The sequence below is a fragment of the Nerophis ophidion genome, linkage group LG15 (genome assembly GCF_033978795.1).
Source record: "Nerophis ophidion isolate RoL-2023_Sa linkage group LG15, RoL_Noph_v1.0, whole genome shotgun sequence".
NCBI lineage: Eukaryota > Metazoa > Chordata > Actinopteri > Syngnathiformes > Syngnathidae > Nerophis > Nerophis ophidion.
Window position 1 is genome coordinate 44,837,525 of NC_084625.1, and position 24,395 is coordinate 44,861,919.

The 24,395-nt window shown below is 40.9% G+C and overlaps 1 protein-coding gene across 2 annotated transcripts in view; it reads right to left on the reverse strand.

The window, feature by feature from the left end:
• Positions 1-24,395, reverse strand: part of ptprn2 (protein tyrosine phosphatase receptor type N2) — a 437,308-nt gene that overhangs the window by 362,721 nt on the left and 50,192 nt on the right. For both annotated transcript variants that reach the window (XM_061922231.1, XM_061922232.1), the window contains exon 9: positions 18,025-18,111. In XM_061922231.1, coding sequence (XP_061778215.1) covers positions 18,025-18,111 — 87 coding nt within the window. The remainder of the gene's footprint in view (positions 1-18,024; positions 18,112-24,395) is intronic.

The following is a 24,395-nucleotide window of genomic DNA, read 5'->3' on the forward strand; positions in this document are numbered from 1 at the left end:
CTATCTCTAAGGGAGAGCCCCGCCACCCGGCGGAGGAAACTCATTTCGGCCGCTTGTACCCGTGATCTTATCCTTTCGGTCATGACCCAAAGCTCATGACCATAGGCGAGGATGGGAACGTAGATCGACCGGTAAATTGAGAGCTTTGCCTTCCGGCTCAGCTCCTTCTTCACCACAACGGATCGGTACAACGTCAGCATTACAGAAGACGCCGCACCTGGGCTAGAGTATACAAATGAGTTTTAATGTGGGAGTAAAAGACTCTTAAAACTCAAATCGTTGAAATGTCAACGATTCTAAGAAACTCCGACTTATTAACTTTTTTATGCACTTTCTCATGTCTCCCATGACTCGTCTGGAGTTAGTGTGGCAGACCAAAGGAAACTGAAGGGAGAAAGGAGACCCGTTTACACTGCACACCAAATCTGATTTTTTTTAATCTACCACTTATTCCCTTTGGGGTGGCGGGGGGCGTTGGAGCCTATCAGCTACAACCGGGCAGAAGGCAGCATACACCCTGGACAAGTTGCCCCCTCTTCGCAGGGCCAACACAGATAGACAACATTCACACACTAGGGCCAATTTAGTGTTGCCAATCATCCTATCCCCAGGTGCATGTCTTTGGAAGTGGGAGGAAGCCGGAGTACCCGGAGGGAACCCACGCATTCACGGGGAGAACATGCAAACTCCACACAGAAAGTTCCCGAGCCTGGATTTGAACCCAGGACTGCAGGACCTTCGTATTGTGAGGCAGACGCCCTAACCCCTCTGCCACCGTGAAGCCCGCCCAAATGAGTTTTAATGTGGGACTAAAAGACTCTTAAAAATCAAATGGTTGAAATGTCAACTATTCTAAGAAACTCCGACTTATTAACTTTTTTATGCACTTTGTCATGTCTCCCATGACTCGTCTGGAGTTAGTGTGGCAGACCAAAGGAAACTGAAGGGAGAAAGGAGACCCGTTTACACTGCACACCAAATCAGATTTTTTTTGCCAAGGTCCATCCATTTACTACCACTTATTCCCTTTGGGGGGCGGGGGGCGTTGGAGGCTATCAGCTACAACCGGGCAGAAGGCAGCATACACCCTGGACAAGTCGCCACCACTTCGCAGGGCCAACACAGATAGACAACATTCACACACTAGGGCTAATTAAGTGTTGCCAATCAACCTATCCCCAGGTGCATGTTTTTGGAGGTGGGAGGAACATGCAAACTTCACACAGAAAGATCCCGAGCCCGGGATTGAACCCAGGACTACTCAGGACCTCCGTGTTGTGAGGCTGACGCACTAACCCCTCCCCCACCGTGCCAATGTAAACGCTCCAAAGTGCTTCAAATCTGATCTTTTCAGAGTTGATCTGAAAAGATCAAAAAACTTTTCGGATCAGATTCGGGCCACGTCAGGAGGTAGTCCAAATCGGATTGGAATCTGATCTTTTCAAATGTGACTTCAGTCCAAACGCAATGCGACCCGAATGGGACTTTTTCGTCAGCTTTGGACGAGCCAGCGAAAGTGGATATTTCATCCTAACATTTGGCTTCAGTGAGCAACGTCTATTTAAGTCTATATAAGACAGTGGTGTCAAAGTCCGCCGCACCCTAAGGTTTTTTATGAAAATAAAGCCAATAATGCAATTTTTTCTGTTCCCTTCATTTAGAAACGTATCAAAAAATACCGAAATGTATCCGTCACGCCTGTACGTTTATGTTTTGGTTAGGTTATGTTTAGTTTTTTGGACATTTAAGTTCTGTCTTGGCATTTCCTGGTTTGTTTTCGTCTCCATGCCAACTCAGTACTTGTCACGTCCCTGTTCTCAGCCCCTTTTTTTTTTTTTTCCCAAGATGGCGCTGCTGTAGTGGCTGCTGTAGGCAGGAGCTCTGTGCTCTTGTGTCAACCTTTTGTGTTTCCCTCTTGTTTTCATGTGGTATTATGTTTTTTTGCATTTTGGTCCGGGACCCTTTGGGACTGTGTGACAAGGGGTGGCACTTTCGTGACCTCTGTGGTGCTTTTTTTTTGTGGACTTCTGGATCTGCCTCCCGGGAGCCTTTTGGCCACGGAGACCAGCTGCAGGGTCTCTGCTACACCAGAGTCTGTTTGGATGTACTGGAGGAGATGCGGATGAGGGGACAGGACTGTGGAGCTAGCACTGAGCGCTGGGACGGAGAGGCTTTGCGGTGTCTTGACTGAATGAGCAGGTGTCGGACACCTCAGTCACCCTGGACGTATCCTCGCTCTTCCATGCGGACTGGACATTGGCCGAGAGTGGAGTCGGCTGTCTTGGTTGCCTTGTTGGGTCTGCTTCTGTCTCTGGCCATGCCCCCTCCTCCCCAGCAGACGATGGCGTGGAACACCGCAGAGGCCACCACAGTGGATATGTTTATTTAACTTTTTATTCCTAGCTGTATGTAGAAGTGTCTGCTTGTATCTGCTGCTTTAATGTCTTTAACGTCCTCTGTGTTCTTTGATGTTTGATGCTTCCCTCTTACACACATGGAAGAGGGATGTGTACTATGGCTATGAGTTGTTGTTGTTGTTTTTTTTTCCCCTTGGCCTCAGTCTGCACCCCCACTCCAGGGCCTAGGCTAAGACCGATTTTTTAAATTTTATTTTAATCTTCTATTTTTTTCTCCCCCCCCCCCTTGTTTACCTGTATGTCATCTTTTTTGTAAGGGGCGCTGGAAGCCGGCAGACCCGTCAGCGATCCTGTTCTGTCTCCCTGTAATGTTTGTCTGATCTTGAATGGGATTGTGCTGAAAATTGTAATTTTCCTGAAGGAACTCTCCTGACGGAATAAATAAAGTACTATCTATCTATCTATCTATCTATTTATCTCACCTGTTTTCACTAATCATCACAGCTACTTAAGTCACTCTTTTCCTTGTCTGCTTTCTGGGATCTTCACACACGCTACCCATGCTGCACCTTCTTCACGCCCTCGTTTATCTGCTTCATGCCCTGCTACGCTGTTCATTTTGATCCACGTAAGTTTTGTATTTATGCCACGGTGCACTCTTTTGTTTCATGTCGTTAGTCTTGCCATCGTGCTGTTTAAGTTTGTAGTTAAATTGTCTTTCATGCCATTGAGCAAGTGTTTTTTTTTCCCCTGTTTTGTATATATTATATAATTAAAACATGTACTCGCGTCCACGCCTCGGTCGTGCTGATTCTCATCTGCGTCGGAGAAACAATCCATGTCCAAGCCAAGTTGTGACCGTATCAAAATAATATTGGTATCAGGAAAACACTAAAACATCATACAAAAGCGCAGATTCCAACTATTGAAATATGTTGTATAGTTCAAGACTTATGGCAATTTGAAAACATCACTGCACATCTTAATGGCAGCTACACTTTCCATCTTAAAAGATATAAAAAAACAATATTTAGGAATGTTCGGCGGGCGGATTGAAATACTTAACAGACCGCATGTGGTCCCCAGGCCTTAATTTGCCCAGGTCTGCTCTTGAAGGATAAACACCGTGTCTTAGATCTGGTCCTATGAAATGGACTGTGATAATTAAGCAGCGTCGTAATCTCATTACTCAGACTTTATTCTCCCAATAAGCTTGACTCTCCTTCCCTTGAAACATCCTTTCCAGTGCACAAGACACGGGATAAAAGTAACAAATTGGTGTCTTTTTAATCACGGTTTATTTGAAAATGTGAATTTAATCCTGTTTATTACAACATTTATGTGTTCTGTGCACAGTGTGACCGACTGAGATGTTCATTTGACTATTATTAGAGATGTACTTTAACCTAAACGCAACATATTCTATGAAGAGAACTCATTTGTAACCTGTCCACCAACTGTACCTGCAGGGCAGACAAATAAAAATGTTGTGTGTCTGGAAGCATTGCTAGAGTCCCAACTGAAGGTTAAAGGTACAAATCGTGTCAACCTGACTGGCATCATTGAGGACTGTTATTGCACACCTCAAATTATTTATTTCATTCATGAAAAACGTGATTTAAAAAAATATATATATTTAAATGGTAATACAAAATGTGTTTCCAATCTAAAGAAAACTTTTGGGGAATTTTGCCCATGTACACACTACGGTTGTCCCAATACCGATATTTTGGTACCGTTAGGGGTGTAACGGTACGTGTATTTGTATTGAACCGTTTCGGTACGGGGGTTCCGGTTCGGTTCGGAGGTGTACCGGTGTTTAGCAGGTGAGCAGCGGACTCTCCCCAAATTATAATAAACACCTCCCAGTCAACGTTCTAGATGACGTTCTATAAACAAACTGCAGCTCAGCTCGCTTAAGGTGAGAGCTAATTAACCTTTAGCCTAACGTTAGCTCATTTTTGCGGTGTGCGTGCGTGTATGCTAGTGAAGTGAATTAGTGAAGTGAATTATATTTATATAGCGCCTTTCTCAAGTGACTCAAAACGCTTTGCATAGTGACACCCAATATCTAAGTTACATTTAAACCAGTGTGGGTGGCACTGGGAGCAGATGGGTAAAGTGTCTTGCCCAAGGACACAACGGCAGTGACTAGGATGGCACAAGCGGGAATCGAACCTGCAACCCTCAAGTTGCTGGCACGGCCACTCTACCAGCCGAGCTATGTGATATAATAATGTAAGTGCATCATAAAGCCTACATGAACTCCATGGTGTTCAGGGATGAATAGTCTCTCCTATTGCTGTTGTACTATTTTTTCAGCTAGAGTTACATTAGTCATTAAAGGCCTACTGACACCCACTACTACCCACCGCGCAGTCTGATAGTTTATATATCAATGATGAAATATTAACATTGCAACACATGCCAATACGGCCTTTTTAGTTTACTAAATTGCAATTTTAAATTTCCCGGGACTTTTTTTCTTGAAAACGTCGCGTAATGATGACGTGTACGCGTGACGTCACGGACTGTTATGAGTATGAGTGCTGCGCACACACACAGCTAAAAGTCTGCTTTAACGGCATAATTACACAGTATTTTGGAGATCTGTGTTGCTGAATCTTTTGCAATTTGTTCAATTAATATTGGAGAAGTCAAAGTACAAAAACGGAGTTGGGAAGCTTTAGCCTTTAGCCACACAAACACACGGTGATTCCTTGTTTAAAATTCACAGAGGTGAAACTTTAGTATGGATCACAGCGGACATGGATGCCGACTACATGTCAACCAGCAGGTTTCGCTGAGAAAATTGTGGTAAAAAGTCGCCTCTTACCGGATATCAGCTGAGCTTGTGCCGTCCATACAGCTGCCGTCGACTTCCCCGAGACACTGCGCGTCAACACCCGGCCGTGGACGTACACTTCCGACTATCAGGTACTGTTAAACTCACTAAAATACTAGCAACACAATAGAAAGATAAGGGAATTTCCAAAATTATCCTAGTAAATGTCTCTAAAAACATATGAATCCGTCGCAATATAACTTATTTTTTATTTTATTTTTTCTAGTCCGCCGCTATCAATATCCTCACACACGGATCTTTCATCCTCGTTCAAATTAATGGGGAAATTGTCGTTTTCTCGGTCTGAATAGCTGTTTTTGTTGGAGGCTCCCATTAAAATCAATGTGAATATATGAGGAGCCCTCCACATGTGACATCATCGTCTGCGACTTCCGGTAGAGGCGGGGCTTTTCTCCAGTTGCGAACTTTATCGTGGATGTTCTCTACTAAATCCTTTCAGCAAAAATATGGTAATATCGTGAAATGATCAAGTATGACACATAGAATGGACCTGCTATCCCCGTTCAAATAAGAAAATCTCATTTCAGTAGGCCTTTAGTAGTGTAGCAGCCTAGATTTGAATGGCAGGGTCCCTGCTATCACATGTTGATAAAAATATAACATTTACATAATAAAAGTCAACTACAGGCATCCCAGATGCTGTAATAAATTAAGCATGATGAGTTGACTTGAAACTGTTTAATGTTGCACTTTTTATATGTAGAAGAACATTTTTGTCATTTTATTTAATCTGAGCAACAAGTTTAGGCAGTTTAATGTGGATTAACTTGGACGCAATCATTTTAATGTTCCCAATGTTAAAAGGATAAAGCCATTGTTTACAAATTGGGTAAATAAATAACCCAAAAAATTATATTTTGTTGTTTTCTTACTGTACCGAAAATGAATCGAACCGTGACCTCTAAACCGAGGTACGTACCGAACCGAAATTTTTGTGTACCATTACAGCCCTACAAGATGTACTTCGATACTTTTCTAAAGGATAAACCCATTGTTTACACATGTGGTAAATAAATAAACAAAATATGTATATTTTGTTGTTTTCTTACTGTACCGAAAATGAACCGAACCGTGACCTCTAAACCAAGGTAAGTACCAAACCGAAATTTTTATGTACCATTACACCCCTACAAGATGTACTTCGATACTTTTCTAAATAAAGGGGACCACAAAAAAATGGCATTATGGAGTTTATTTTAACAAAAAATATAATGTTTCTTATTGCAATGAAAGAACAATTTTTTGAAGTAAAATATTGTCATTTTATCATTCTATTATTTCGTCAAAATTATTAAGGACAAACTGGAAGAATTGATTATTAATCCACTTGTTCATTTACTGTTAATAACGGCTTACTTTCTCTTTCAACATGTTTTAGCTACACTTCTGTTAAAATGTAATAATCACTTATTCTTCTGTTGCTTGATACTTTACATTAGTTTTGGATGATACCACAGATTTGGGTATCGATCCGATACCTAGTAGTTACAGGATCATAAAATGGTCATAATTTAAGTCCTCATTAAAAATTTCTGATAATATCGGATTGCCGATATTTTCGGCCGATAAATGCTTAAAAATTTTATATTTACCGGCTAAAATGAAAAATATATTTATGTCAATTTTACCAATGGTAGGAAACAAAAACCGGGATTCAAAATGAAACGTTTATTGTCCCCCACCGAAAGCAGTCAGCCATTACCCTCCATCCTGGTAAAGAAAAGGGATGTGAGTGTACTTCCTGTCAGACTGTATCATGGATGAAAACTCCTTATAGTGCTGTGACACCGGCTCAGTCCGCCATCGCTCAGGCGCTCTCCCCCAGGGGCCCGGAGCAATATGAGGCTGCACTGGCGGACGGATAGAATGACCCCCCCCACCCCCCCACCCTCCCCCGACACACACACATACGCTTGTATTGCTTACCTCCAGGAGATTTGAGAAAAATGCCTACCTCTTTAGGACCACCCTTACTAGATATATAAATATTTTGATTTATCAACATTAATAATATATACATACTATGCAAATTTAAAAAAAGTTAACTAAGTTATTTTTGAATTTTTGGTTTGTAATTGTTTTTAATCTTCCTTATTTACTTCAAGCTATTACAGCATGTCTATATATTTTTAATTCTGGCTAAAGGGGGCGCATTTCAATTTTTTTTTTTTTTTTTTTTTTTTTTTTTTTTTTTTTTTTACACACACACACACACTTTTTATTACATATTTTGGCCAGAGGGGGAGCGCTTCAAATTTTTAGACACACTTGTTATTTCATATGTTGACCAGAAGGGGATGAATACGGAACTCCTTTAGTCCTTCTTTAGCTGCCGTCTTGTTGTATCATATATTGCTGCCTTTGCGTTTGTATGAACATTAAATCAACAAAAAATACTGACTTTGGAGCAATATTCACGGATTCTGGTATTTGGCTCTCTATTAGATGCAATGGTTTTCCGTATTGGGAACAATGGTTTCAGTCCTAAGTTGTTCACCGGTCCTCATATGGGAGGTACTTTTCCTTGTTGATGTCTCAAGATGTTAACAAATACAAGAAAACACACATACACACAAACACAAACACACACACACACACACAGTTTTGTATTGCTTACCTCCTTGAGACCTGAGAAAAATCCCTACCTCTTTAGGACCACCTTTTGTAGATATATAAAGAGTTTTATTTACAACATTAATAATATTTACATACTATGCACATATAAAAAAGGTATTTACTTATTTACTTCAAGTTATTACAGTTTGTCTCTAAATACATATTTAATTCTGGCTAAAAGGGGCGCATTTAATTTTTATTATTATTATTTTTATTTTTTTAAATTTTTTTACACACACTTTGTGGCAACAGGGGGAGCGCTTCAAATTTTTAGAAACACTTGTTATTTCATATGTTGACCAGAGGGGGATGAGTAGGGAACTCCTCCTTTAGTCCTTTAGCTGCCGTCTTGTTGTATTATATATGGCTGCCTTTGCACCTGTCAATGTTTTCGTTTGTCAGCACGTTAAATAAATAAAAAAAATCCTGACTTTGGAGCAATGTTCATGGACTCTAGTATTTGGCTCTGTATTAGCTGCAATGGTTTTCCGTATTGGGAAGAATGATTTCGGTCCTAACTTGTTCACCGGTCTTCATATGGAAGGTACTTTTCCTTGTTGATGTCTCAAGAAGGGGACAAATACAAGAAAACACACGCACACACACACACACACACACACACACGTATTGTTTACCTCCTTGAGACCTGAGAAAAATGCCTACCTCTTTAGGACCGCCCTTTTTAGATATATAAAGATTTGTATTTACAACATTAATAATATATATATATATATATATGTGTAGGTGTGGGAAAAATCACAAGACTACTTCATCTCTACAGAACTGTTTCATGAGGGGTTCCCTCAATCATCAGGAGAAAATCTCCTGATGATTTTTCCCACACATTACATATTGCGCTCTACCACAGTATCGAGCACTATTCTCTGGATAATCCAATCAAGACATATATATATATATATATATATATATATACACATACACACACATATACATATATATACATACTATGCAAATATAAAAAAGGTAAGCTTTCATTTATTTATGTATTTATATTTTTGGTTTGTAAATGGTTTTTAATCTTCATTATTTACTTCAAGTTATTACATTATGTCTCTATATACATATTTATTTTATCCTGGCTAAAGGGGGCGCATTTAATTTTTTTTTTTACACAAACTATATAACATATGTTGGCCAGAGGGGGAGCGCATCAAATTTTTAGACACACTTGTTATTGCATATGTTGACCAGAGGGGGATGAATAGGGAACTCCTCTAGTCCTTCCTTAGCTTCCGTCTTGTATTATCATATATTGCTGCCTTTGCACCTGTCAAATCCTGACTTTGGAGCAATGTTCACGGACTTTAGTATTTGGCTACGTATTAGATGCAATGGTTTTCCATATTGAGAAGAATTATTTCGGTCCTAACTTGTTCACCGGACCTTATATGGAAAGTAGTTTTCCTTGTTAATGTCTCAAAAAGGGTACAAATACAAGAAAACACACACACTAATTGCTTACCACCACACTTTCTAGATTTATAAAGATTTGTATTTACAACATTAATAATACATACAAACTATGCAAATATAAAAAAAGGTAAGCTTTAATTTTATTATTTTAATTTTTGGTTTGTAATTGTAATTCTATATTTACTTAAAGTTTTTACAGTTTGTCTCTATATACATATTTATTTAATTCTAGCTTAAGGGGGCGCATTTCAATTACTTTTTTTTACACACACTGTGTATTACATGTGTTGGCCAGAGGGGGAGCGCTTCAAATTTTTAGACACACTTGTTATTTCATATGTTGACCAGAGGGGGATGAATAGGGGCTGCCGTTTTGTTGTACCATATATTGCTGCCTTTGCGTTTGTATGAACATTAAATCAACAAAAAATCTTGACTTTGGAGCAATGTTCACAGACTCTGGTATTTGGCTCTCTATTAGATGCAATGGTTTTTCTGTATTGGGAACAATGATTTTGTATCCTAACTCATATAGAAGGTACTTTTCCTTCTTGATTTCTCAAGAAGGGTATAAATACAAGAACACACACACACGCGCGCACCGCTCTGAAGGAAAAATACCCTCGTCTATTGCTTCACCTGAGTTCTCTTTGCTCTCGTAAATGTCAATATTTCCACAATCTTTCCCTAGGCCTCCATTCCTCTTGGCCGGAGATCTCCATGCATCTCCAATCGAAGCGATTTCTCCTTTCCAAAGCCCATTTAAATAAATAAACTAAGGGGAACACAGGCAGAGTTGGGGGTAGAGGGGCCGATAAGCTATCTAGAGGACTTCACAATTTCTCCTGTCTTATCGGTGTGTAAGCATGGACTTCATATTAGCTCTGCTGGCGTGTGTGCGTGTGTGTGCGTGTGTGTGTGTGTGTGTGCAGTATAAAGCAGGCGCGAGCATGCTGCTCCCCCTTGTGCTCGGACATGGTGAAACACTTACGTCATCTAAAAGGAGGCTCAGGTCCTCCTGAGCCTCTCGTTGGCCGACGGTATTTTTTTTTCTAATCTCTTAAAAATGATTACCGCAGGCTGGAAGGTGTCTGCTTCAGCATTCCTTTTTGCCGCGCTCCTTATCGAGGGCTCATCGGAGCCGGCCCGAAGAGCGGGCGGTGTGCGCTGACCCGGCCCCTCATTGGATACGTTTAAACGCCACAATGAGCTCGCATCGCGTCCTCCGTCTGGGCCAGGGGTCTGCAACCTGCGGCTCTTTAGTGCCTCCCTGGAGCTTTTTTCAAAAATGTATGAAAATAGAAAAAGATGGGGAAAAAATATATTTTTGTTTTAATAGGGTTTCTCTAGGACGGGGGTCGGCAACCCGCGGCTCTAGAGCCGCATGTGGCTCTTTCGCGCCGCCCTAGTGGCTCTCTGGAGCTTTTTTAAAAATGTATGAAAAATGGAAAAAGATGACGAAAAAATATATTTCTTGTTTTAATATAGTTTCTGTGAGAGGACAAACATGACACAACCCTCCCTAATTGTTGTAAAGCACACTGTTTGTATTAAAGATGCTTCACTGATTCCAGTATTTGCGAGCGCCGTTTTGTCCTACTAATTTTGGCGGTCCTTGAACTCACCGCAGTTTGTTTACATGTATAACTTTCTCCGACTTTCTAAGACGTGTTTGATGCCACTTCTTTTCCGTCTCATTTTGTCCACCAAACTTTTAACGTTGTGCATGAATGCACATTGGAGAGTTTTGTTGATATTGTTGACTTGTGTGGAGGGATAATCAGACATATTTGGTCACTGCATGACTGCAAGCTAATCGATGCTAACATGCTATTTAGGCTAGCTATATGTACATATTGCCTCACTATGCCTCATTTGTAGCTATATTTGAGCTCATTTGGTTTCCTTTAAGTCCTCTTAATTCAATTTATATCTTATCTACGTAATATGGCTTTTATTTTTTTGCGGCTCCAGACATATTTGTTTTTGTATTTTTGGTCCAATATGGCTCTTTCAACATTTTAGGTTGCCGACCCCTGCCCTAGGACAGGGGTGTCAAACTCAAATACAGAGTGGGCCAAAATTTAAAACTGAACGAAGCCGCGGGCCGAGGTTGAACAAAGTAATCCTTTAATAGGGACCCAAACAAGTTTTGCATTGAATATTGACCAAGCAAGGCTTATATAACTTTATAGTGACATGCATAATCGAGTTTAAAATAATAATAATTTAAAAATATTAACGGGATATCAAATAAAATAAAAATACAAATTGAATGCCTCTTTTCGGCGGCGGGTTTGAGTTGGGGCGGGGTTTGGTGGTAGCGGGGGTGTATATTGTAGCATCCCGGAAGAGTTAGTGATGCAAGGGGTTCTGGGTATTTGTTCGGTTGTGTTTATGTTGTGTTACTGTGCGGATGTTCTCCCGAAATGTGTTTGTCATTCTTGTTTGCTGTGGGTTCACAGTGGGGCGTATATTTGTAACAGTATTAAAGTTGTTTATACGGCCACCCTCAGTGTGACCTGTATGGCTATTGACCTAGTATGCCTTGCATACACTTGTGTGTGTGTGTGTATGAGTTGCATATATTATGTTTGTATGGAGGAAAAGCGGACATGGCGACATGTAGAGAACGCCAAAGGCAGTGCTTTTACGGCCCGCCCCCAATATTATTGTCCGGGTGGAAATCGGGAGAAATTCGGGAGGGGCACTTAATTTCGGGAGTCTCCCGGGAAAATCGGGAGGGTTGACAAGTATAAGTGGTGAACGCGGTGTTACAGCTGCGGGCCAGCTCTAATGTTAATTTGATATTGCCTCAAGGGCCAAATTTGGCCCGCGGGCCAGAGTTTGACACCCATGCTCTAGGAGGACAATCCCACTATTTATATTAAACATGCTTTTCTGATGAGAGTATTTGGCGAGTGCCGTTTTGTCCTCATAATTTTGGCAGGCCTTGAACTCACCGGAGTTTGTTTACATGTACAGTGTTCTTGTTTTATGCCACTCTTTCTTAGTCTCATTTTGTCCACCAAACTGTTTATGCTGTGTGTGAATGCACAAATGTGAGCTTTGTTGATGTTATTGACCTGTGGGGAGTGCATGACTTCAAGCGAAACAATGCTAACATGCTATTTAGGATAGCTTTATGTACATTTTGCATCATTATGCCTCACTTGTATGTATATTTGAGCTCATTTAATTTCCTATGTCCTCTGTCTATTTAATTTATATCTGCATTTCTCATGACATATCTGGCCCTGCGATGAGGTGGCGACTTGTCCAGGGTATGCCCTGCTTTCTGCCCGATTGTAGCTGAGATAGGCACCAGCGCCCCCCTCGACCCCAGAGGGGATAAGCGGTAGAAAATGGAAGGATGGATGGCTATCTGTACGTAATATTGGCTACATGTCTGATAGTTGTTTGTGTGCCATGTTGTTCCAGACCACAGCAAATATTACCCAGCGTGCGCAGATTGTTATAAATCCATTCAAAGACCGCCCGCCGTTTTCTTTAACTTGGACCTTTGGCCATTCTAAGCCAGTAATATCTAAACATTATCTCACCCTCTAAGAAGCCTCTGTTTTACTAATGTTTTCAAATTTTGTAAAAATGGGTACAATAAATATTTCAAGATTTCTGTCAACGACGATTTGTGACAGCCTGCGACAGTCATTTTGATAGTAGGCTAACATAGCTAATATAGACACTTACGTCGTGTGTTGCCTTCATTATAACACTGAAATACAACTTATAATTTTTTGCGGCTCCAGACAGATTTTTTTTTTGGTATTTTTGGTCCAATATGGCTCTTTCAACATTTTGGGTTGCCGACCCCTGGTCTGGGCTATTTCCACTGGAATTACTTTGCGAGGAGGAAAAGAAAAGGGGGCAATTCCTCGATTTCTCTTCTCTAGGAAATTGCGTTGGCCGAACACAGAATGGGACTGAGGATCTATGACGCTATGCTCGCATAGTGAGTGTTAGTGATGTGATGTGGCAGGTGGAATAACGAGATTAGTCCATCAGTCATGTCCAGGTCTTTCTCGCTCGTCACAGATTGCAAGCTGGAACGGAAAGATCCGTCTTCTCGGCTGCATTTATTTACTTCATCTCGTCCCGATGAACGTCGGTGTTTGGGATGACGCATTCGCTCCTGCGTGGTTCCAGTTCTTTTCTTGTAGTAAAATAGAAATAGTCAAAATAAAGATATAAAATTGATACGATCACACCACCTCTGGCCGAACAAAGATGATCAATTGTAAACGTTACCATGGAGAGACATAATTGTATTTTTAAGACTATAAGGCGCACTTAAAATCCTTTTATTTTCTCAAAAACCGACAGTGCCCCTTATGACCCAGTGCGCCTAATGTACGGAATAACTCTGACTAGTAACGCAATAAGCAGATAAGGGATTTTCCAGAATTATTCTAGTAAATGTGTCTAATAACATCTGAATCGCTCTGCCATCGTCTAGTTTTTTTGTGTGCTGTTTTTGTTATTTTTTTCCTATTCCTTCACTCTCACTTTCCTCATCCACGAATCTTTCATCCTCGCTTAAATTAATGGGGATATCGTTCTTTTTCTCGGTCCGAATCGCAATCGCTGCTGGTGGCCATGATTGTAAACAATGTGTGGATGTCACGCGCACATCGTCTGCTACTTTCGGTACTTGTAAGGCTTTTTTATTAGCGACCAAAAGTTGCGAACTTTATAGTCGACGTTCTCTACTAAATCCTTTCAGCAAAAATATGGCAATATCGCAAAATGATCAAGTATGACACATAGAATGGACCTGCTATCCCCGTTTAAATAAGAAAATCTCATTTCTGTCACACCTGTGGATCATGTTTTGTTTTGGTCATGTTCGGTTTGGTTTTTTGGACATTTGGTTCTGTCTTTTCACTTCCTGGTTTGTTTTGTTACCATAGCTACTCATTAGTTTCCCTTAGTCACACCCCGATCATCAGCCTCTCACACCTGTTTCTCATTACCACTGCTTCTATTTAAGGGATTTTACTTTCTGTCCATCAGTCTGGGATCTTCACACACGCACGCACCCTACCCATGCTGCACCTCCTTCACGACCTCCATAATCTGTTTCATGCCTTGTTGTTCGTTTTGGTCCACGCAGAGTAAGTTTTGTTGTTTATGCCATAGATTGTATCTTTTATTTGTATATAGTCATGCCATTGTGCTGTTTTGTTTTAAGTTTAGTATAGATTATTATCCGCCGCAGAGCGCGTCCTTGGTTTGCCTTTTTGTAGTTAGTTTGTTTATTTAATAAATACCATGTACTTACATTCATGCCTGACTCGTCCCACATCATCCTTGCATCGAGGAAGCACAAACATCCACAGTCCAACCCTGACAATTTCAGTAGACCTTTAATAGTAAATAAGTATGAAAAACAAGGAACTAACATTGTTCTCTGTCTTGAGTAATTTTCCTTAATCAAGCCTTTTCTAACATTCTATACTACCAGAAAAAGAAAATATGTACGATTCATGCGGATATTGTATCCAAGCCAATTCGGTATTGGAATATCGAATCGGAAAATGAAAAAGTTGTATTGGGACATGCCAGTTCGGTTTAAATCGTTGTTTTAACGGTAGAAGTAAACACTAGAGCAGGGGTCGGGAACCTTTTTGGCTGAGAGAGCCAAAAAGTCAAATATTTTAAAACATATTTCCGTAAGAGCCATATAATATTTTTTTTAACACTGAACACAACTAAACGAGTGCATTTTTAAGTAGGACTAACATTTCTAGAGTATAATAAGTCTCTTATTCTTTGTAATAACATTGTTATTCTGAAGCTAACTGTGGAGGGGGCGTGGCCTGCTGGCCTGCAGCGACAGGCGCGTAGACGGCCCACCTGGGCCTTGTTATCTAATCACCTGTCGCTCTGTTATAAGCAGCAGCCAGGAGGAGAGACTGGGTTGGGGCTGGAAATACAATTGCTGGAGAGCAACTGAGAGACTTATTGAAAAATAAAACAATATTGTAACACTGAAACAGGCTCTCATGTCTGTGCTTGGGGGTCTGAAGAACCCCCAGGAGGGCAAGCGCCACACTAACCAATAATAAATAAATAACTTCTTACCATTAACGCAGCTTCTTGAACAGGTGCGGTAGAAAACGGATGGATGGATTAAAAATGCATGAGAATGTTTTATATTTTTAACATTATTTTTAACACTGTGATTACAAGTGGAATTATTCATTACTTATCGTGTTAAGCAACGTCAGCTCAGATGTATCTGAGAGCCAGATGCAGTCATCAAAAGAGCCACATCTGGCTTTAGAGCCATGGGTTCCCTACCCCTGCACCAGAGTAAGAGTTAACAACCGTATCTGCACAGGAAGGATGGATGTGTGTGCATGCCGCCTACACAAAGCGTACCGAGTTCAAGGACAGTTTTTGGAGGGCTTAAGAATACAATCAGCGCCTCCTGCTGAACACCAGCACACTAACATCTCCCTCTTTGACTCCCAGTCAGAATGAGGTGATCGCTTTGACGACAGAAAGGGTAGACAAGAGACGGCGTTTTGAATGCATCCTCGGCTAATTGGGCCTGAATTCTCTGACTGCCAGGAGTCGAACACTCCAGAGGGTCAGAAAAACAACGCCTACATTAGCTGGCAGTGTCGCCAAGTATTTCCGTGTCTCACACGGTCTTCAATAAAGGCTCGACTCTGAACTTGAATGCTTTGAAGCATGAACAAGTTGTACGGTATTTCAATAAAGCCGCTGAATTTTGTGCAGCTGTTATGGGATGGGGAGAATATCAATCAATCAATCAATGTTTATTTATATAGTCCTAAATCACAAGTGTTGAGGCATTGGCATCAGTGAAGTTCATGGCTGGTGAGGCACTGGCATTTTGTTGTACTTCAACTCAACTTTTGTGTGCAGTCGTCAATCAGGTTGCTCATTAAGATGATGGCAACGACAAATTTACATTAGGTAAAAATGTTTTTTAGGATAGGATAGACTTACAAACCCCGTTTCCATATGAGTTAGGAAAGATGTAAATATAAACGGAATACAATGATTTGCAAATCATTTTCAACCCATATTCAGTTGAATATGCTACAAAGACAACATATTTGATGTTCAAACTGATAAACATTTTTTTTTGTGCAAATAATCATTAACTTTAGAATTTGATGCAAGCAACACGTGACAAAGAAGTTGGGAAAGGTGGCAATAAATACTGATAAAGTTGAGGAATGCTCATCAAACACTTATTTGGAACATTGCACAGGTGTGCAGGCTAATTGGGAACAGGTGGGTGCCATGATTGGGTATAAAAACAGCTTCCCCAAAAAATGCTCAGTCTTTCACAAGAAGGGTGGGGCGAGGTACACCCCTTTGTCCACAACTGCGTGAGCAAACAGTTTAAGAACAACGTTTCTCAAAGTGCAATTGCAAGAAATTTAGGGATTTCAACATCTACGCTCCATAATATCATCAAAAGGTTCAGAGAATCTGGAGAAATCACTCCACGTAAGCGGCATGGACGGAAACCAACATTGAATGACCGTGACCTTCGATCTGTCAGACGGCACTGTATCAAAAACTGACATCAATCTCTAAAGGATATCACCACATGGGCTCAGGAACAATTCAGAAAATCACTGTCACGAAATACAGTTGGTCGCTACATCTGTAAGTGCAAGTTAAAGCTCTACTATGCAAACCGAAAGCCATTTATCAACAACATCCAGAAACGCCGCCGGCTTCTCTGGGCCCGAGATCATCTAAGATGGACTGATGCAAAGTGGAAAAGTGTTCTGTGGTCTGACGAGTCCACTTTTCAAATTGTTTTTGGAAATATTCAACATTGTGTCATCCGGACCAAAGGGGAAGCGAACCATCACACTGTTATCGATGCAAAGTTCAAAAGCCAGCATCTGTGATGGTATGGGGGTGCATTAGTGCCCAAGGCATGGGTAACTTACACATCTGTGAAGGCACCATTAATGCTGAAAGGTACATACGGGTTTTGGAACAATATATTCTGCCATCTAAGCGCTGTCTTTTTCATGGACGCCCCTGCTTATTTCAGCAAGACAATGCCAAGCCACATTCAACACGTGTTACAACAGCGTGGTTTCGTAAAAAAAGAGTGCGGGTACTTTCCTGGCCTGCCTGCAGTCCAGACCTGTCTCACATCGAAAATGTGCGGCGCATTATGAAGCGTAAAATACGACAGCTGTTGAACGACTGAAGCTCTACATAAAACAAGAATGGGAAAGAATTCCACAGGGCCTAATTACATTAGTCATTCAGTGTTTAAAAAAAAAAAAAAATCACCTCCAAAACAGCGTTTGGATCCAACACTCCAAATACAGGAACCGTATGAGTATCCAACATTGTAACAACAATATAAAAGTCAGAAAAGAGGAGTAAATGTTAAATACAATTGGAAGCATAGAGAAAATACAGTGCGGAAAAGTGTCATTTTGCAATGCGGCCTGCTGAAAATGATGGAAAGCACCACTCTACATAGCAACTGACACTGGGGTCAAAGTTGGACTTGTTAAGCCAGCCAACACTCCGCCATCAGGCGGCTAAAGTGGATGGTGCAACCCCCCCCAATGTGTCACGTTTCATGTGTCAGGTAAATCACGACAAATGGGGCCCATATGAGTGAATCCCCTTTCTCATATACTTTCATAAAAGTTCGATGGAATTGTTAGTTTGCTTTATTTACTTTTTTCATGATGCCTCACTGGCACTTACGTGAGCTGGGTGAGGTCTGAAGCGTGGAGGTCCAACTGCTGCGTGAGCCGCTCCATCAAATCCAAGGCCTGGTCGGAGGTGAGGGAGCTGGGGGGTGGGGGGGGGGCACAGACAGCGAGACGTCACTCTCAGCAAATAAGGACAATACAGCAAGCATCCATATCCACAAATGGAGTTTGTTGAATCAGTGTTTTTCCAACCACTGTGCCGCGGCACACTAGTGTGCCATGGGAAATGATGCAACTTCACCCAATTGGTCCCAAAAATATTTTTTTTGCAAATCAACAATTATAATCTGCAAATAATATACCGTTGTCTAGTGTATGTGCTGTATAGAGCTCGGCAGGGTAACACTCCATATCAGTCGGTGGCAGCAGGTAGTTCATTGCTTTGTAGAAGTCGGAACGCGTCGAGGATGGTCTGTCGTGACCCCAATATGCAGAGCATAGCGGGAGACGGCGTGCAGGTAAAAAAAGGTACGTAACGCTTAAACCAATAATGAACAAAACGGAATGGAAAAGGCAATGACGCATAGGAATGGCTATGGAAAGTAAACAAAAACAGAATGCTGGACGACAGCAAAGACTTGCAGCGTGTGGAGCAGAGACGGCGTCCACCAAGTACATCCGTACATGACGTGACAATCAACAATTTCCACACAAAGATGGAAGGCGTCCACACAACTGAAATACCACATTTCTTTGAATTGCCGCCGGGTATATAGTATGCGCCTGCCTAGAATTACTGCCGGGTCAAACTCGTTTCGCAAAATTTTATTTTTATTAGCGCATTTCTACAATTTCCACCGGGTCAAACTCATTTCGCAAAATAATTAGCATATGCCTAGAATATCCACCAGGTCAAACTCGTCACGTCACGAGTGACACTTCACCTGTCAACATTTTCAAAATGGAGGAGGCTGATTTCAATCATTTTAAATCGCATAAAGGGAAGAAGATTAAGAGCTATTCAGTAGGATTTAAGGTCCAAGCTATTGAATATGCGAAAAAGAACAGTAAGCAGCTATGTTTTATTAATATACCGTAGCTGCGTGTGTCAAATATGAGTCATTAAATGACTCCCGCCTCCTGGTGGTAGAGGGCGCTAGTGATCCTTCTTGCGACAACTGGGCTGCAGAAGAAGTGACAACAAGCAGCAAGAGTGAGCAGCGTGTGTTTATTTTTTCATCTCTCTTGCACTTTTAACATGGAGGATTACATATCTAAAATAAAACAGTTTTACAAACTGGACTTTCAATCGAAGCAGGAGGTAATAAGGGAAGATCTCCATCGAGACAGAGAGACTTTTAAAACTGAAGAAAGATAAGGAAGACTTCTATAAACAAGTTATCGATGCTTTTGATCAGAAGGAGCTGCGCATGGACTTCATTTATAAGTAAAGGTAAGACCATAATAACGTTTTTTTTTTAATCAAATTTGCTTTTCATGATGGTATCCTTACATCACACTTAAATTTTTAAGCGCAGGCCTAAATTTACCGTATGCCTTTGGTAAACACCGGAGTGAGAAGAGGTTCTAAATTAATTAGCGCCCCGGCGGCAATTCAAGGAAATACGGTAGTCTTGTTTGCCAATAGAAAGCAGGTCAGGCAATAGCACTTAAAGGAAAGCGTGAAGCCGCGACATGTAAACACCAACAAAACAGGAAGAGCCACCAAAATAACAGCGCATGACATGACAACAAACTCAAAATAAGGCACGACAACCTGGTGGCGTTTCATTTTTTAACGCTTTATGCTGGTGGTGGGCCTCTGTATTTTCTTTATTACAAACCCCGTTTCCATATGAGTTGGGAAATTGTGTTAGATGTAAATATAAACGGAATACAATGATTTGCAAATCATTTTCAACCCATATTCAGTTGAATATGCTACAAAGACAACATATTTGATGTTCAAACTGATCAACTTTTTTGTTGTTGTTGCAAATAATCATTAACTTTAGAATTTGATGCCAGCAACACGTGACAAAGAAGTTGGGAAAGGTGGCAATAAATACTGATAAAGTTGAGGAGTGCTCATTAAACACTTATTTGGAACATCCCACAGGTGTGCAGGCTAATTGGGAACAGGTGGATGCCATGATTGGGTATAAAAGCAGCTTCCCAAAAAATGCTCAGACTTTCACAAGAAAGGATGGGGCGAGGTACACCCCTTTGTCCACAACTGCGTGAGCAAATAGTCAAACAGTTTAAGAAAAACAATTGCAATTGCAAGAAATTTAGGGATTTCAACATCTACGGTCCATAATATCATCAAAAGGTTCAGAGAATCTGGAGAAATCACTCCACGTAAGCCGCATGGCCGGAAACCAACATTGAATGACCGTGACCTTCGATCCCTCAGACGACACTGTATCAAAAACCGACATCAATCTCTAAAGGATATCACCACATGGGCTCAGGAAAACTTCAGAAAACCACTGTCACTAAATACAGTTCTTCGCTACATCTGTACGTGCAAGTTAAAACTCTACTATGCAAAACGAAAGCCATTCATCTGTAATGATTGGGTCGCATGGTGATGCGGGATTGTTCTCTCAAGGATGCAGTCGGGCTTCGGACAAAGCGTGAAGGTAAGCACAAATGATTTATTTAAAAATAATTCAGACTATGAAAAAGTAAAACTTGCTCAAGGCACAAAAGACAAAACAAAAGAGCTAGCATGGGAGCTAGCAAGTACAGAACTGGGGAACAAAAGTTGTTACTCGTGTGAACACAAACTACGAAGCCAGACAGAATGAACAAAGGAGGCAGGCTTAAATCAAGACAGTGATTACAAAACAGGTGTGCGTCCAGAACAAGTGGCAGGTGAAACTAATACGTAACTATGGTGACAAAACAAACAAGGAAGTGCAACCAGGAACTAAAGAAGTCAAACCCTAACAGAACATACAAAATGTTATGATCCGGGCAGCGGATCATAACATTATCAACAACATCCAGAAACGCCGCTGGGTTCTTTGGGCCCAAAATCATCTAAGATGGACTGATGCAAAGTGGAAAAGTGTTCTGTGGTTTGACGAGTCCACATTTCAAATTGTTTTTGGAAATATTCGACATCGTGTCATCCGAACGAAAGAGGAAGCGAACCATCCAGACCGTTATCGACGCAAAGTTCAAAAGCCAGCATATGTGAAGGTATGGGGGTGCATTATTGCCCAAGGCATGGGTAACTTACACATCTTTAAAGGCACCATTAATGCTCAAAGGTACATACAGGTTTTGGAACAACACATGCTGCCATCCAAGCGCCGTCTTTTTTATGGACGCCCCTGCTTATTTCAGCAAGGCAATGCCAAGCCATATTCAGAAAGGGGTTACAACAGCGTGTTTTCGTAAAACATGAGTGCGGGTACTTTCCTGTCCCACCTGCAGTCCAGACCTGTCTCCCATCCAAAATGTGTGGCGCATTATGAAGTGTAAAATACGACAGCGGAGAACCCGGACTGTTGAACGACTGAAGCTCTACATAAAACAAGAATGGGAAAGAATTCCACTTTCAAAGCTTCAACAATTAGTTTTCTCAGTTCCCAAATGTTTATTAAGTGTTGTTAAAAGAAAAGGTGATGTAACACAGTGGCGAACATACCCTTTCCTAACTACTTTGGCACGTGTTGCAGCCATGAAATTCTAATTATTATTTGCAAAAAAAAAAAACAAAGTTTATGAGTTTGAACATCAAATATCTTGTCTTTGTAGTGCATTCAACTGAATATAGGTTGAAAAGGTTTTGCAAATCATTGCATTCCGTTTAATTTCCCAACTCATATGGAAACGGGGTTTATAAAAAAAAATGTGCCTTGGCTCGAAAAAGGTTGAAAAACACGTTAAATCATCTGAAAAGCGGTTACTGGGGCATCAAAGCCCACAGTGACACCTAGTGGACTGGATGACACAGGTGTGCACGTGCACGAAGAATGACACAGGAAGGAAAAGGGGGGCGGGTGGGGTACCAGCTGCCTCTTCAGGCCTGGTAAATCACCAGCTTTTTTTTTTTTTTTTCTGGCAATGAGACAAACAATAAGGTGCAAATGGAACCTGCATGAGGTGTAATGGCTGCATCACATGGACTCGCCTCTGCCTCGCCTAGCCTCATCTTTCCTTCCCTTCGCTCGCCGCCGCTCCCTCCCGCACTTGCACAGAGCGCCCGTACGAACACACGGCCCCTCGCCGCGAGATGGGAATAATAGGGTGCAAATGGAATGGAGGTGAAGTGTAATGGCGGTCTGATAAAGCCATGCCTCATCTCAGCTCAGTCCACGTCTTCCCTCTCTCGCTCCCCTCAGAGACTAAATCGCTGAGGAAATAGACCAAACAAAAGGTAATTTGTGGAAGGGGGGGGAGAGAAATAAATGACAAGGACATAGAAGAAAGCTACTTGGTTGCTGTCCATTGAACTGAGAATATGTGGCGGCGGGGTGACGGAAGAGTCATGGACGGCATTGTTGAAACAGCTAATTAACATTTTAACTCCCAACAGACCTTTAAACGTGATTACAACTTAGTGACATTCATTTCATGCAGACTTTTAAAAGGAAAGCAGCACTTTTAGGGGGGATTTTGTCCATCACCACCGATCCCTGTATGAGACAAGAACACACTGACCTTTTTCTGTACATTCTAAAGAGCAAAAAACTGCTCGTACAAAGGCGGCTAACAATGCATATTATAGTGATATGAAGCCGTCTAAAAACTAAATGGCTTTTTTGCCGATATCCGATATTGTCCAACTCTTAATTACCGATTCCGATATCAACCCATACCGATATATACAGTCGTGGAATGAACACATTATGCCTAATTTTGTTGTGATGCCCCGCTGGACGCATTAAACAATGTAACAAGGTTTTCCAAAATAAATCAACTCAAGTTATGGGAAAAAATGCCAACATGGCACTGGCATTTTTATTATTGAAGTCACAAAGTGCATTATTTTTTGTAACATGCCTCAAAACAGCAGCTAGGAATTTGGGACATGCTCTCCCTGGGAGAGCATGAGGAGGTTGAGATGGGCGGGGTTGTGTGTAGGAGGGTGTATAGTGTAGTGTCCCGGAAGAGTTAGTGCTGCAAGGGGTTTTAGGTATTTGTTCTGTTGTGTTTATGTTGTGTTACGATGCGGATGTGTTTGTCTCTCTTTAAAAAGCTTTTATAATTGTAAAGGAAAATGTTTTATCAACTGATTGCAATAATTCAAATTAGTTTTAACTATTAAACTAACCAAAAATATGACTTATTTTATCTTTGTGAAAACATTGGACACAGTGTGTTGTCAAGCTTATGAGATGCGATGCAAGTGTAAGCCACTGTGACACTATTGTTCTTTTTTTTTTTTTTTTATAAGTCTAATGATAATGTCAGTGAGGGATTTTTAATCACTGCTATGCTGAAATTTTAACTAATATTGATACTGTTGTTGATAATATTCATTTTTGTTTCACTACTTTTGGTTTGTTTTTTGTCGTGTTTGTGTCTCCTCTCAATTGCTCTGTTTATTGCAGTTCTGAGTGTTGCTGGGTCAGGTTTGGTTTTGCTGTGTATTGTTTTGTTGGATTGATAAAAAAATAAATAAATAAATAAAATAATCGATTTTTTTTTTTAAATGAGAACGTGAGAATCGCAATTCGTATTCGAAACGATTTTTTCCCCACAGCCCTAATTATATATATATATATATACAGATATATACATATAGATATACAAACCCCGTTTCCATATGAGTTGGGAAATTGTGTTAGATGTAAATATAAACGGAATACAATGATTTGCAAATCCTTTTCCACCCATATTCAGTTGAATGCACTACAAAGACAAGATATTTGATGCTCAAACTCATAAACTTTATTTTTTTTTTGCAAATAATAATTAACTTAGAATTTTATGGCTGCAACACGTGCGAAAGTAGTTGGGAAAGGGCATGTTCACCACTGTGTTACATCACCTTTTCTTTTAACAACACTCAATAAACGTTTGGGAACTGAGGAAACTAATTGTTGAAGCTTTGAAAGAGGAATTCTTTCCCATTCTTGTTTTATGTAGAGCTTCAGTCGTTCAACAGTCCGGGGTCTCCGCTGTCGTATTTTACGCTTCATAATGCGCCACATATTTTCGATGGGAGACATGCCTGGACTGCAGGCGGACCAGGAAAGTACCCGCACTCTTTTACTATGAAGCCACGCTGTTGTAACACGTGGCTTGGCATTGTCTTGCTGAAATAAGCAGGGGCGTCCATGATAACGTTGCTTGGATGACAACATATGTTGCTCCAAAACCTGTATGGACCATTCAGCATTAATGGTGCCTTCACAGATGTGTAAGTTACCCATGCCTTGGCCACTAATACACCCCCATACC